We start from the raw sequence: 14,716 nt of genomic DNA on the forward strand, positions 1-14,716 counted from the left end.
CATTTCACACTTTATCTTCTTACAAAAGTCTTCTAGAAGGGAGATGCGTCCTGCATGACACGCTGCCGCGAATCTCGAAATGACAGTTTTATTACAGGCTGTCCCCACTCTACTCTAAACAACAGTATTACACAAGCATTCAGTAGTCACGTTGCATAGCGTACTCATAGGTTATTGTCTATTAGCTGCAACACATCTTTTCTCTCAAACGTGACAGACAGACTGTAAGAAGATGGTTTTGATAAAGATTTCCTTTGTAGAGTGCAGCAGATAGAAGAGGCAGAGATTTGTCTCCAGTTTGCCCAGAATATGTTTTATTATTGAATGTGAACCTAACGTAAGTATTCTCTGTAAACACCACATGGAGACAGACTCACTCTGAGACTCAGTCTGCAGGAGGCTGCAGGTCAGACTGTGAAGTCTCCTCCACTAATCACACTTAAATTTAAATAGATCACAACTTCTGTGACAAAATATAAATGAAATAAAACTCACACAAGTTCCATTTTAAAATCGAAACTACCTCGTTCACACTGTTACATCTTTAAGGGGGGGAGGGGGACGCAGCAGTCTCCACCTTTTTGGGGTGGAACATTTTAAACGCTTTCGTTTTTATTCGGTTGGGCGTTTTGCAGCAAAACAAACTCGGGCGATGATGAAATATTTTCAGATCCTGTAATAATCTGCTGCTGAGCTGCTCATTAAACCACACGAAGCTTCGGTGTTGACATTACTGACTGATCAATCAGCGACCACTGATAAATTACTGATCGTCGTTAGGTGAGTCAAATTTATATCGACACACTGATGTCACGGTAATTTGGCTGACGGCGCTGGAAACAGCTTCCTGTTCGTTCAGACACACACCGTCAACTTTAAATAACTCGGGAAAAGTACTTTAACTGTTTGAAGCAGAAATACAGGAAAAAGCCCGAAAACAACGGATTTCTACAGTTTAATGTAAAATTTGATCCTCTGATTGCCAGCCCTAACTATATGCTTTAGCAAAAAGGAAAGTTTGAAGCCTAATCTTAAAAGTAGAGCTAGTGTCTGTCTCCCGAATCCAAACTGGAAGCTGGTTCCACAGAAGAGGGGCCTGAAAACTGAAGGCTCTGCCTCCCATTCTACTTTTAAATACTCTAGGAACAACAAGTAGGCCTGCAGAGCGAGAGCGAAGTGCTCTAATAGGCTGATATGGTACTACAAGGTCATTAAGATTAGATGGGGCCTGATTATTGATAATGCATTAAAACAATAAGATGGCCAGTGAAAGAACTTACAGCCAGATGCTAAAATTATTATTTACTTATTTAACTTAGTTAAGATGTAAAACAGAGGTAGAAAAAGGTGCATAGCGCCATTGGCTGTACGCTCACAGTTATAACACCTTTATTTTTCTTTCTTAACAGGTACCAACTGAGGTACTAATGTGTTGTTGGCCCATGTGCAACTGAAAGTCTCTACACGGTCTGGTTTATCTGTTGGAACATGTCATAAATGTCCCTATTCTCCTAGACTACCTGAGTAATCCTTGACAACGTCCAAATGTTTATTTACTGACAAACTGTTCCAACTACATTCAGTTTCTATTTCTGGACCTGAGCCAGTCAGACCTGAATTTCTGGAACATGTTCAAACATGCAGGTCTGAATAAAACAGTTCCAAGTACTCTATCTCACTGAGAGGTGAAGGTTATAGTCACACCACAGGTCAAAAGGAGTGGTAACATCTTCAGAAAGGTAACATATTAAGATGTTTCTGGCTGGTATTAAAGATAAATAGCACTATCTAATTTCATGCTTTTTTAACCTTTCAGCCACTACTTCTTATTGCCTTAAGTTTGAAACTCTTCTTGCTTTTTGTGCAAACAAATCATGTCTGTTTATTAAGCTTCCATCTTAATGGTTGAAGTGTGGTTTCCTTTAACACAATAACATAACTACCAAGTTTGTCCTAAACCAGGGTTCATCATTAGCTACTGTTGGGCCCCTCTGACATAAACTGAACGTTTACTGAGAAGAATCAGAATCACGATCAGAATATTTAACTAATCCCTAATTATGTAGTTACAGTTGCTCTAAGATAATAAGAACAGTAACAGACTGTCCATCTATCTTCTTCTGCTTATCTGGGGCTGGATCGCAGGGGCAGCAGCCCAAGCAGGGAAGCCCAGACCTCCCTCTCCCAAGCTACCTCCTCCAGCTTCTATCTGTGTTTGTCAAAATTATTACAACTTTTTGACTAATAATTTTCGATCTGCATTTTTAGTAATTTTAATTTTGTAATAATTAAAAATCTGTCACACATGCCTACATAGTTGTCCCTTCACCAATTCTCTATTCAGCACTATGCACTAAAAGCACAATGAGCAGCATGGTCCTTAGAACTGTGAATTATTAATTATAATTATCAGTAAGACACTCATGATAATATTTTTCTCCTATTATTTTCAATTGTCTACTGTACCAGCTGGTTAGTACCTACCTGTATTATGAACTGGTGCCTTATTTTCTCTGATTTTATCTTCTTGCAGTTGTTTGTCGAATAACTCATATTTCCCACAGTGTGACCTCAGCAACTACAGTAACTGGTGAGTTCAATCAGAATTTATAACTAATGCTAATAAATGACTGCATCTCCCTTTCTGTAGATAAAAGTGTGTGGTGTCATAATATCTCTGTTTTTGTGAAAGAAAATAATCTAAAGCATAATAATAAGCCACTTAATTTATGTTTGAGTCTTTTTATGGGACGAACAGCACAACGTGTTTATTAAGTAACATGATACCTAATAAAATTATTTGTTTCGACAATGTTTTTGAATACAATAATTTAAATACATTAAGAAATGTGCTTTCTTATGCTTTACTAACATCCCAAAAATTCCAAAAAAATAATTTCAGTCCATCGTCTTGATGAATATGGAGCGCCAGGACTGCCATAATGAATTAATTAAATACACCATTAAATAATTAATTAAATGTGGCAATAATTAATTAAAATTGGAATCAATTAATTAAATAAATAGTTATGACACATGTAATTAATTATTGACACATTTAATTAATTAATTATTGACACATTTAATTAATTATTGACACATTTAATTAATTATTTAATGATATATTTATTTATTTCATTTTGGCAGTCCTGACGCCTGGCTCTCATCTTGAAATAATTTTATCTGTCAGCCTCACCCATCAAACTCAGGGGGCGGGGTTAACACTGCCCATGCAGCTTCTCTAATATTTGATTGGTTGCCGTGCAAAGTAAGTCAAAACAGGTCGATCCTAGAAAATCGATTGCTTGTGTAGACTTGGGGCAGCCAGTTATCCCAGAATGCAGATCAAATCACAGGCAGCAATGGTGGTGGTGTAGTTTTAAAATACCCCGTTTTTCTGTCACCAGCTACACTTTTAACAGTGTTTTAGCCGCGAATGTCGCGGCGTATGTCTGGTCAGGTTGTCAACATAGAACATGTTTGCAAAAGTGCTCAGATGTTTTCAGAGATTTCACTAGCTCTGCTAACAGTTAGCATGCAGAGTGCACCCAGGGGGTTAGTTAACCGGTTTGTTTACATATTCCACTCTCCATGTTCCACATGTTGCATTCGCAGGTTCTCATTTTCACCGAGCGATCGTCTCTTTCCGCCTGGTTTTGTGTCTCTGTGCTTCTGTAACATAAAGAACGAGCTGACATTTTTCTCACGAAACCAGCGATCAGCTCAGCAGACCCTCAGTTTACCTGCATGCATCCTCCTCCTCATCTGTCAGCTGTTTAACACCTGCTGCTAATTCAAGAAACACGCCTAGTTACCTGGTGATAGTCACAGTTTAACTGGGCAGCCGGTGCTCGATATAACGCAATGTCAGCGCATTTTTCTGCACAAGATAAGTAAATATAGTGTTTTCCCCGAGCGCAGAGCTGCTGGAGCTCGTTTCCTTACAGAGCACTTTATAGGCGAACAGCTTCATCAGCGGCTGATGTCCAATCACCAGCACACAGCTTTCAAACCTCAGCTGAGTTTTAGCTCTCAGTGGTTAAACGCTGGACTTCATTCACTCAGGTTCTGTCTGTCGGGTCACGTTTACTTCGCTGTTTTATTTACAACTGAGCAAATCGGTTTGGCTGAGGTTAAAGTTACGTTTCATAACTGCATAGTTTCACAGACGTTTAATGGTTCACTGGCACATGTGTTAGACTGAACTATTCGCTTTTCTTTATCTGGTGTGTTTTGGATTTAACAGTGAATTTTGAGATTAAACTGACTTTTATAACGTTTTTATACAAAGAGGAAAGAGAAGGCGCATTTCCACCGAGAGGAGCAAAGTTTGCAACAGCATGTTCATCATGAAGTCTGCAACCTGGACAGAAATATTATAGCATCTGTTTTTTAATAGCTATTCAACTGTATTCTAAGCACCAGCTGTCTGTTAGAATGTGATTTTTTTTCTCTCTCTGTTGGCAGAGGTATAAAAATGCGCAGGAAAATCTGACGTGCATGGCAAACTTCACCGACGATATTTAGGGAGGAATAAACACACATCAAACATAAATGAACCATTTGCCTGTCTCCATAATTGAGAGCATTTTCTCTTATGTCAACACTCTCTCTCTCTCTCTCTCTCTCTTTTTGCTTTTTCGGTCATGTTATGTTTACCTGTCAAAGGCTGGTTACAAACTATGAAACACATCGTGCAGACTTCTGGATGTTAGAAGAAAACTAATACTGCTCATGAATGAGACTAAAGGCAGGAAGGTGTCCTTTAAAACTAAACATGTTAATAGGACCTCCCTGTTTATATCATAGTTTATGATATAGCACGTGTATTTCAGTAATAGCCTGCTGATTTCAGTGTAGTGGTGAACAGTCACACAGCTCACGTGGGCGTTATCTGTGATACTCCTTAACTATAATTTATCCAAGTTAACTTCAGTTAACCATTCAGACGGTTCTTTTGCAATGAAAAACATAAACACCCATGCTGCCGGTAGGTTTCCTCAGTGCCAGCTGTTAACATTATAGCTGCTTATGCAGTAACCATGGTAACCACGGACTCTGAGCGGCTGGATCGACAGAGGTCAGACAACAATTTTACATGTATGATCTTAAAACAGGACACAGCCACTATACGTGCTGGCCTCATATCAAATGTGAAGGCAGACTGAGTCTATGTTTGACGTTTTTTATATCTAATCTTCCTTTTCAAACATTTAAACAGCAGCGAGTCTGCAGCTGAGGGAATACAAACTCAAATTGTCGGAACAGGTTTGCTCGTTTCTTGGATTCATTTGGTGATTTATTAAATGTATAACTGTTATTCTAATCTGCTGCTGAGTCTCTTACACTTTTCTTTATGCTGTATATTTTCACGTCTCTGGAATAGTTGGCAGTTAGATAGTCAGCTGGGAAACTTTGTGTTAACTCATGGAGCTGAGGATATCGTGGATATGCTGACCTCGCTCCGTGGTGTACAGAGCGAGGTCAGCATGATTAATATTCACAATAAAAATATTAGCCGAACATCATGAAGTCTGTATGTGTTTCATAGTGTCGAACAACCTTTGTACAGTTAAAGCCAGCAGTTACTACATGACGGAAACACCAACGTTATCTCTTTTATGTGTTTATACACAGGTCACACTGATTACTGAACAAAAACCCAAAGATCAGATGTCAAACAGATTTATTTGCTCTCTCTCCTCCTTAAACATGTTTTTAATGTTAGTTATAATTCAGAATTGGCGACTGAAACACGTAGGACACATAAGAACATCAGGAAATAAAACACCGATAAATATAACCTCAGTAAAAGAAGTCAGCGGGGGTTACTACAGCTGTGTACCGGGGCCTGCGCTTTGTCGGTGGGATTGCTTGCGAGGCGAGCGGGTCTATCCCACGCTTTGCCGTGAGACTGGGCAGACATCTCCGAAATCATCGAAACACTTTTGCAAAGAGGCTGTATCTTGACAAACCGACCAGACACATGAAGATTAAACCACTACATTCTTGGCTAAAAAAATATTAAAACGGTATTTGGTGACACACAAACAGGGTTTTTCAAAGCTCAGTTCTGTTAGCTTCCACATGCCGGTTGTTGTGTGCTAGAAACAATGGCCACCAGGGGCCCGTTCTTCGTACGTCGCTTACTACATCCAAGATCAAATGACACATCCAAGACCAAATCATCGCGCTAACCGTGAGCTCGCTAATCCGGTTCTCCGAACACACCTGCTGTTGACGATTAGTACAGCTGGATGAAGTAATGTGAGATCACTGGGTGTCGTAAAAGGGGCTACACATCGATAGTAGAAACATTGATCGGCAACCCTCTGATTGGTCGGCGAAAATGTCGACGGAGCGCGCTCGGCTCGGTATTTTTCGGCAGCAGAGCAAGAACTCTTGATTGAGGGATTTCAGGAGTTTCAGAGTTTAATTAAAACGCAAGGGAACACTGCAAAGGCTGCAAAAGCAAGGAGCGAGGGCTGGCAGGAAGTTGCTGACAAATCAAACTCGTAAGTAATTCAATAATAACAATAATAATGGAGTGGATTTATATAGCGCTTTTCAAGGCACCCAAAGCGCTTTACGATACCACTATTCATTCACTCTCACATTCACACACTGGTGGAAGCAGCTACGGTTGTAGCCACAGCTGCCCTGGGGCAGACTGACAGAAGCCAGGCTGCCATATCGCGCCATCGGCCCCTCTGGCCAACACCAGTAGGCGGTAGGGTAGATTTATTATATTACACTATATTATCCAATATTATATTACATTATATTATATTATAATATGTTATATTATATCCCCTTTAACATTAGAGCCACGACAGGACCCACTAGAACATGGGAACAAGTAAAAGTGAAATATAAGAATATTCTACAGAATGGTAATATTTATCACTTATATTGCTTTTCGTCTCTAGGAAAGAGACCCTGGAATAATCTGTTAGTTTGTTCATAACAGCAACCAAGAAAAGGGCAGAGCAAAAAAAGACAGGTGGTGGTCCTGCACCGCCTCATCAACAAGTTGGTTAAGTGAATAATACCCTCACGGGAAAATCGATATCTCTCTATGAGCACACTGTCGCGCTGAGCTAAAGGATCCTGTCTGTCCCGCAATATACGCTGAATTCTGAAAACTCTCCTTATCAATCTTGCACCTTCTCAATGGGTGGCTCGCGTATACGGACAGGACATGGCTGCAACAGGCTTCCCAAATCCACCTTCGCTTTTATAGCCGTGGTCTCTCATCTTGATTACATGAAGTAATTTACAATTACTACTCTGAAATATGAATTACATCTGTAATAATCACATACATGAAATAGAATGTTAATAGTACATTTCCCTTTTTTAGGAAATGACCTGTGTGACATCAATAAAAGGATCAAGTGCTGCATTATCTTTAGTTACATTGATAATATTTATTTATGGTGAAACAGTGGTGGAATATCGCTGTTGCTTTCGTATAAATGAAGCGGACATACCTGAGTGGCCGCGATCTAATCCTGTTTACATAAAGTAAACCTGCTCCCGAGCAGGTTTAGGCTTACGGCTCTGTTGCTATGGCAGCAAGTCCCGGATGAGCTTCGGGGAACCGAACGATCCAAGATCACGCGAAATCGTCAACAATCAAATCCAGCTAACTTACTTAGCGAGGTACGAAGAACGGGCCCCAGGCCAAAGCAATGGTTTTGACTCGATCAGCGTTAACCCCGCCCCCTGAGTTTGATGGGTGAGGCTGACAGATAAAATTATTTCAAGATGAGAGCCAGGCGCCAGGACTGCCAAAATGAAATAAATAAATATATCATTAAATAATTAATTAAATGTGTCAATAATTAATTAAATGTGTCAATAATTAATTAATTACATGTGTCATAACTATTTAATTAATTAATTAAGTCCAATTTTAATTAATTAATTATTGCCACATTTAATTAATTATTTAATGGTGTATTTAATTAATTCATTATGGCAGTCCTGGCATTCCATAGGAGCATGCTTAATCATCCAGGAAAGTAAATCTCCAAAAGTTTAATCTGTTCATCAGGACGTAGCGTTTTGTGGGAGAAACATTTCGTCACTCATCCAGGTGACGTCTTCAGTCTCAGCTGACTGCAGGTTTCAACCTTATAAACAGGACATTTGCATAATGACTGAAACCAGCCCACTGAAGGAACAATGGGCTGGGAGGTCAGTTCCTTAATCTTAATTATGCAAATTCTCATGACCGTTAATCAACAACCACTGATCAATAACACTACAGGTTTTTGCTGTAAACTTGTAGTGATCCCGTACGTGTCAGGAATATTAGAACAGTTGAGACACATTTTTTCTAAACACCAGGTCTCTGCGGCTTTTAAACCCCAAAACACGCTGCGCCAAAAATTGTTCCACCCCAAGGATCGGGTCCCTCGACACAAACAGAGTAACATCGTATACGCTGTTAAGTGCAGGAGGATTGTCAGGATTTATACATCGGGGAAACCAAACAACCTCTGGCTACAACACAGCAGAGCCACCTCGTCAGGCCTGGACTCTGCAGTCTATCTACACCTACAGGCCAGTGGACACTCTTTCAATGATGAGGATGTAACATCCTGGACAGGGAGGAACGCTGGTTTGAGGGCGGAGTCAAGGAGGCCATTTACGTGAAAAGGGAAAGACCATCTCTGAATCGAGGAGGGAGCCTAAGGGTCCATCTGTCACCATCTTACAATGCTGTGATTGCAGCCATTCCCCAACTCTCTGTGAATGGGACTCATGGCCATTGATCAGTGGTTGTTGATCAGTGGTCATGAGAATTTGCATAATTAAGATTAAGGAACTGACCTCCCAGCCCATTGTTCCTTCAGTGGGCTGGTTTCAGTCATTATGCAAATGTCCTGTTTATAAGATTGAAACCTGCAGTCAGCTGAGACTGAAGACGTCACCTGATGATGATGAAACATTTCTCCCACAAAATGCTACGTCCAGATGAACAGATTAAACTTTTGGAGATTTCAATCCATCCATTGTCTTTTCCCTTCTATCTATCTTTGTTTCTCTTTACATCACAGAGCATCAGCCTCCCCAGACAGGAAGCAGCCTTGAAGTACTGCCAAAAAAGAGTGAGTTACACTGAACTGTGTTAGTGAGAAGTTAAAATATATCTGAATTTAGAACTAAAACCTCTGGATTTAAACCTCACTGAAACAAAGGGAATCACTCTTCAGTATGGTGCATGTCTGTGTTTAGCTACCTTTTCTAAATCTGTGTTTCCCACAGTGTCTGAGCTGAGGGTTGTTTTGCTGGGGAGCAACTGGACTGAGAAAAATGAATTAGGGAATCTGTTACTGGGAGATACTGTGTTCACCAGTAAAACTAAAGGGTGTGTGAGAATTAGTGGTACACTGGAGGGCAAAAAAATTGCTGTCATCAACACCCCCTACCTGCCTCCTCTCAACACCTCCCAACAAGATCTGACAGAGTTTATAAAAGACTGTGCAAAACTCTCTGATCCTGGACCTCATGTGTTCCTGCTGCTTGTACAGCCTGAAAAATTTACAGAAGAACACAAACAGAGACTCTGCAGAGTCCTTCAAGGTTACAGTGATCGATCATTTGATCATTCACTGATACTGATCTCAGCACCCAGAGAGGAGAGCTCAGGTTCTGTGGAAGACTTCATGAAGAGTCCAGCATTAAATGAAATGATCAAAAAATGTAAATGCAGATACTTGAAGAGGATCAACGTTGAACTTCCAGAGCTGTTAACGCATTTGGGTGAAATTACAAAGGACAACAATGGAGAGCATGTCAGCTATGAAGCTTTTGAGGACACAGAACAGGATTTATCAAAAGATCAACAACCCCCCCAAAAAAAGGAGACGAAGACTCCTATCACTGACGCTGTTAAAGCTGCAGGTAAGATAAGAAACTCTTCTGACAAAAATGAAATACACAGAATATACAACATCTATGATTCAATAATCAGCATAGCAATTTCTTATTTTCACAGGATTTCCCAATAAATTAAAACAAATCAATCCTCAAGTTTCTGGAAAAACACCTTTGTCCAACAGTAAGTAAAATTTTCTCAGGGCTCATCCTGTTATCATTCTTTTGTCCTTTTTTGGTCTGAACATCAACAGTTTTAATTATGCTAGGATAGGCTCCAGTGCCCCTGCGAGGCTGAAAAGGATAAGAAGAAGAAAATGGATGAATAATATATATTAGTAGGCTTGTGCAGAACTTCAGTCAGCTGAGGTTGTTTAAACTTAATAATTTAACATTAAACTTTGACATTAAACAAACAGTTGTGCAAAAAGCGTAAATGTTTAACACATTTCCACACAATGACGAACTGTGTGGGTGTTTGGATTTTAATCTTTAAGTGTGACTCACATCACATCACATTTGACCAAGTCAATCGATGAGTAATACTAAAGGTTCTCTGAGCATACCGAGGACTGAAGAGATCTCCTCGTACAAGCCAAGTGTTGTGATTTTAGATTAATTTGTGTTATTGTTGTGTTGTTGTTGTATCACAGTGTCTGCGTTCAGGATTGTGCTGCTGGGCAAAAGTGAAGATAAGAAGACAAGACTTGGTAACTTGATCATTGAGCACCAAGGATTTCACTGCCAAAAACAATCACCCATCATGCACTCTGTGGCCTCCTGTGGAGAGTGGAGAGGAAAACTACTGACAGTAGTCAAAACTCCAGACTTGTTCAGTCTGTCTGAGGAAGACATGAGAAGAGAAGTGAAGAGCTGTGTGAGTCTCTGTCATCCTGGACCAAATGTTCTGCTGCTGTTGGTCAAACCTTCTGAATTCACTGAGGAGAACAGAAAAACTCTGAAGTTCATCCTGAGTCTGTTTGGTCACAGTGCCTTTAAACACTCGATGGTCGTCATCACACATGAGAATGAAATGAGTTTCTCTGTGAATAAAGTCCTCAGAGAATGTGGAGGAAGGCACTACAACATGTTTGAAGATAACTATGAATCGTTAATGGAGAAGATTCAGGAAATGACAAATCAATATGATCACAGCATCAAACCATCTTTAAACCTGGTTCTGTTTGGGAGGAGACGAGCAGAGAAGACTTTAGCAGCCAAGGCCATTTTAGGTCAGACTGAGCTTCATTCAGCCTCCAACTCATCAGAGTGTGTTAAACATCAGGGAGAGGTGTGTGGACGTTGGGTTTCCCTGGTGGAGCTGCCTGCCTTGTATGGAAAACCTCAGGAGGCAGTGATGGAGGAATCACTCAGGTGTATCTCCCTCTGTGATCCTGAGGGTGTCCATGCCTTCATCCTGGTCCTACCTGTGGCTCCCCTCACTGATAAAGACAAGGGAGAGTTAGAGACCATCCAGGACACATTCAGCTCTCGAGTCAATGACTTCACCATGATTCTGTTCACTGTGGACTCACATCCTAAAGCTACACCTGTTGTTAACTTTGTAAAGAAAAACCAGGACATCCAGGAGCTCTGTGAGAGCTGTGGAGGAAGATCTTTTGTTCTTAACATCAAAGACAAACAGCAGATCCCACAGCTGTTGGAAACTGTGGAAAAAATCAGTGTCCACAAAGACAAACCATACTGCTACACAATGTACACATTTGGACAAGCCCAACTAGAGAAGATGTTACAACAAGAGAAATGCATCACCCAACTTGCACAGAACAGAAGCACTGCTGCTTGTAAGTACTTTCTTCTTCTTCTTTTTCCCTCTAACCCATGTTTGATGTAGACTGGTAGACAGTACTGATTGTTGACATTGTATGCAGGTAATGAAGAGATGCAGAGCCCAGAGTGTCTCAGGATTGTGCTGATAGGTAAGACTGGCTGTGGAAAGAGCTCTACAGGAAACACCATTCTAGGACAAGATATATTTTTATCTAAACCTTTCCAAAAGTCGGTCACCAAGCGCTGTCAGAAAGAACAGGGTGACGTGAACGGCCGTCCTGTTGTTGTGGTCGACACTCCTGGACTGTTTGACAACAGTTTATCACATGAAGAGATCAATGAGGAGATGGTGAAATGCATCAGCCTCCTGGCTCCAGGACCACATGTCTTCCTGTTGGTGTTACAGATTGGCAGATTCACCCCAGAGGAGAAGGAGACACTGGAACTGATCAGGAAAGGTTTTGGGAAGAATTCAGAAAAGTTCACCATCATTCTTTTAACAAAAGGAGACACACTGAAACATGAAAAAGTGTCTGTTGAAGAATACATTGAAAACTCAGAAGATTCCTTTAAGAAGCTGATCTCTGACTGTGGAAGAAGGGTGCATGTGTTTGACAACTATGATAAGCAAAACCGCTCACAGGTCAGTGAGTTGATAACAAAGATTGACACCATGGTGAAGGACAATGGAGGAAACTGCTTCACCAATGAGATGCTGGAAGAAGCTGAAGCAGCAATAAAGAAGGAAATGAAGAGAATCCTGAAGGAGAAGGAAGAAGAGATGAAGAGACTGAGAGAGGAGCTAGAAAGAAAACATGAGGAAGAAATGAAAGCAATGACAAAAAGAATGGAGGAAGAGAAGAAAAGACTTCAACAGGAAAGAGACCAGAAACTCAAGGAGATGGAGGAAAATATAAAGAAGGAGCGTGAGGAGAGAAAGAAAGAACAGGAAATGAGAGAAGAAGAGAACAGGAAATGGAAAAATGAGGAAGAATTACACAGACAGAAATTGAAAACACAACGTGAAATGTTGGACAAACAAATTCACTCAGAAAAAGAGGAAAAGAAAAGTGTGAACAAAGAGCTGGAAGAGAACAGAGAAGAGATGAAGAGAAATCAAGAAGCCTGGGAGAAAGAACGAAGTGAATGGTGGGAGAAACGAAGACAAGAAGATGAACAGAGACAAGAAAAACAGCAAATAAAACTTGAAAACCTTGAAGAAATGTACAAGCAGGAAATAGAAAAACATGAAAAGAAAAGAAAAGAAGAAGATCAAAAGAGGAGAGAAGAGGAGAAGAAAGAACGAAATCAGCTGGAGGAAAACTATAAAATACGTGTGGAAAATCTGAAGAAGATGCATGAAGATGAGGCCAGAAAGAAAGCTGAAGAGTTCAATGATTTCAAAGAGAAACACAACAAAGAGTTTGCAGCTCAGAAGGAGGAGCACGAGAAGAAGATTAAAGACAAAGATGAGAAGTACAACCTGTTAAAGGCTCTGGCTGAGCACACTGAAAAACAAAAGAGAGAAAAACATCAAGCAGAAATCAAAGATGTGATCAAATGTCTTTCCAAGAAGAAAGGGAACGTGAAAAAAATCCAAGAGTTGCTGATAAAACATGAGGATCAAATGAAGATTGCAAAAAACCAGGATGAAAAAGAAAACCTGCAGAAAATCCATGAAACAGAAATGAGTGAACTAATACAAAAACTTCTGGAAGTTGAAACATCTTCCTGCAGCATTTCATGAGGGCATTTTTTTGTGTTTTTGTGACAGAGCTCCATGAATAAAAGATTTTCTGTACATTTAGTTAAATGTTGAGATGAGAATGCCAGTGTGTGTGCTGATGCTTATAGATCTGAATCTACTTAATCGAGCGCAACAGAATCCAGATTAAACTGCTTGTGATTTTCTAACTGATCAGATACAAATTCATAGATTTTATGGTCAATTTGTGACCATTTTATAGATCACAGACAGAATTCTTAATTTATCTTATAAATTCTTACTTTCAGGATTGCGTTCCATTTTGTTTCTTTTGTGAATCATTGACATGTGTAGTATGAATTACTGCCATGTAACTCTTCAGGTTATAGAAAATTTTGAAGCAGTTTAATTTTTTTGGTATATTTTATGTTGATTATTTTCATGTAGTACCATATTAAGCAATAGAAGAAGCTTCAGCTGGTTATTAGATTTCTGGACATTTGTTGTAATTTTATAAATCTTCAATAGTAAATATATATGAATATCCTTTATGCTGTTCTTCTTGATGATTAAAAAAAAACAGTGGAAATTTATTTTTCCATGTGTTCTTGTTGTTCTATCTAGGCAATTGTCTCGACACATGCAATGAAATGAAATGACCAAAAGCAACCAAAGATGTCCACTGTTTCAAATATGATTTAATATTTCTTTTAGGAGTTGACAAACTCCAAAATGATTCAATCAATAAGACAGCAGGTGAAAAATCTTTGGCTCTGTCTCTCTACTGCCAGATTCTGTCTGCTGATGTCAGTGATTAAATAACAGCCTAAACATTGGCATCACAGCTCCTACTAGTGGTGGGAGGTTCATGATTTCAAAAATGCTTGTTCATATTGAATAAAACTCAAATGTGTGGAATGAGCCTTGAATTTATTGAGTGAACCTTGAAAATATTGAATTAAACTCTGAATGTGAAAAGTACCACAAATACATTGAATGAATATCTGAATATACAGAAAAATCTCCTTGTATATTAACGCTTAAACACAATCAGAGTGAGAAAGCTGGTTTAAAAAATATGTTTGGAAGGGAATTCCGTTTGAAGCTTACTGAGCTGTTGGAGAGCTTTTCCACAGAAAATGAAACAACTGAGAGTTACATAGAAGACTCTGATGACTTTGTGGAGAAACTGCTACACGACTGTGGAAAGAGATATCAGGTCTTTAATGGCAACAATCAGACAGATCGAGGTCAGAGAGCTGCTGACAAAGGCTGATAGCATAGTGAAGGAGAATGGAGGCAGATGCTTCAACAGGGAGATGGGCTAAGAGG

The 14,716-nt window shown here is 39.7% G+C and overlaps 1 protein-coding gene across 3 annotated transcripts; it reads left to right on the forward strand.

Moving 5' to 3' along the window:
* The first annotated feature begins 649 nt into the window (after positions 1–649).
* LOC309719130 (uncharacterized protein) lies at positions 650–14,302 on the forward strand. Of its 3 annotated transcripts, none has more exons than XM_082555019.1 (7): positions 650–780; positions 2,534–2,590; positions 9,069–9,119; positions 9,277–9,915; positions 10,010–10,072; positions 10,542–11,693; positions 11,781–14,302. In XM_082555019.1, coding segments are annotated over exons 3-7 (3,501 nt in total). In that variant the 5' UTR covers positions 650–780; positions 2,534–2,590; positions 9,069–9,118; the 3' UTR covers positions 13,427–14,302. The 3 variants fall into 3 exon arrangements, with proteins under 3 accessions (XP_082411145.1, XP_082411146.1, XP_082411147.1); XM_082555021.1 differs by having other exon boundaries at positions 703–780; positions 2,565–2,590; XM_082555020.1 differs by lacking the exon at positions 10,010–10,072.
* The last annotated feature ends 414 nt before the right edge of the window (positions 14,303–14,716 follow it).

This window comes from Aulonocara stuartgranti (assembly GCF_965226115.1).
Source record: "Aulonocara stuartgranti genome assembly, chromosome: 12".
Classification (NCBI taxonomy): domain Eukaryota; kingdom Metazoa; phylum Chordata; class Actinopteri; order Cichliformes; family Cichlidae; genus Aulonocara; species Aulonocara stuartgranti.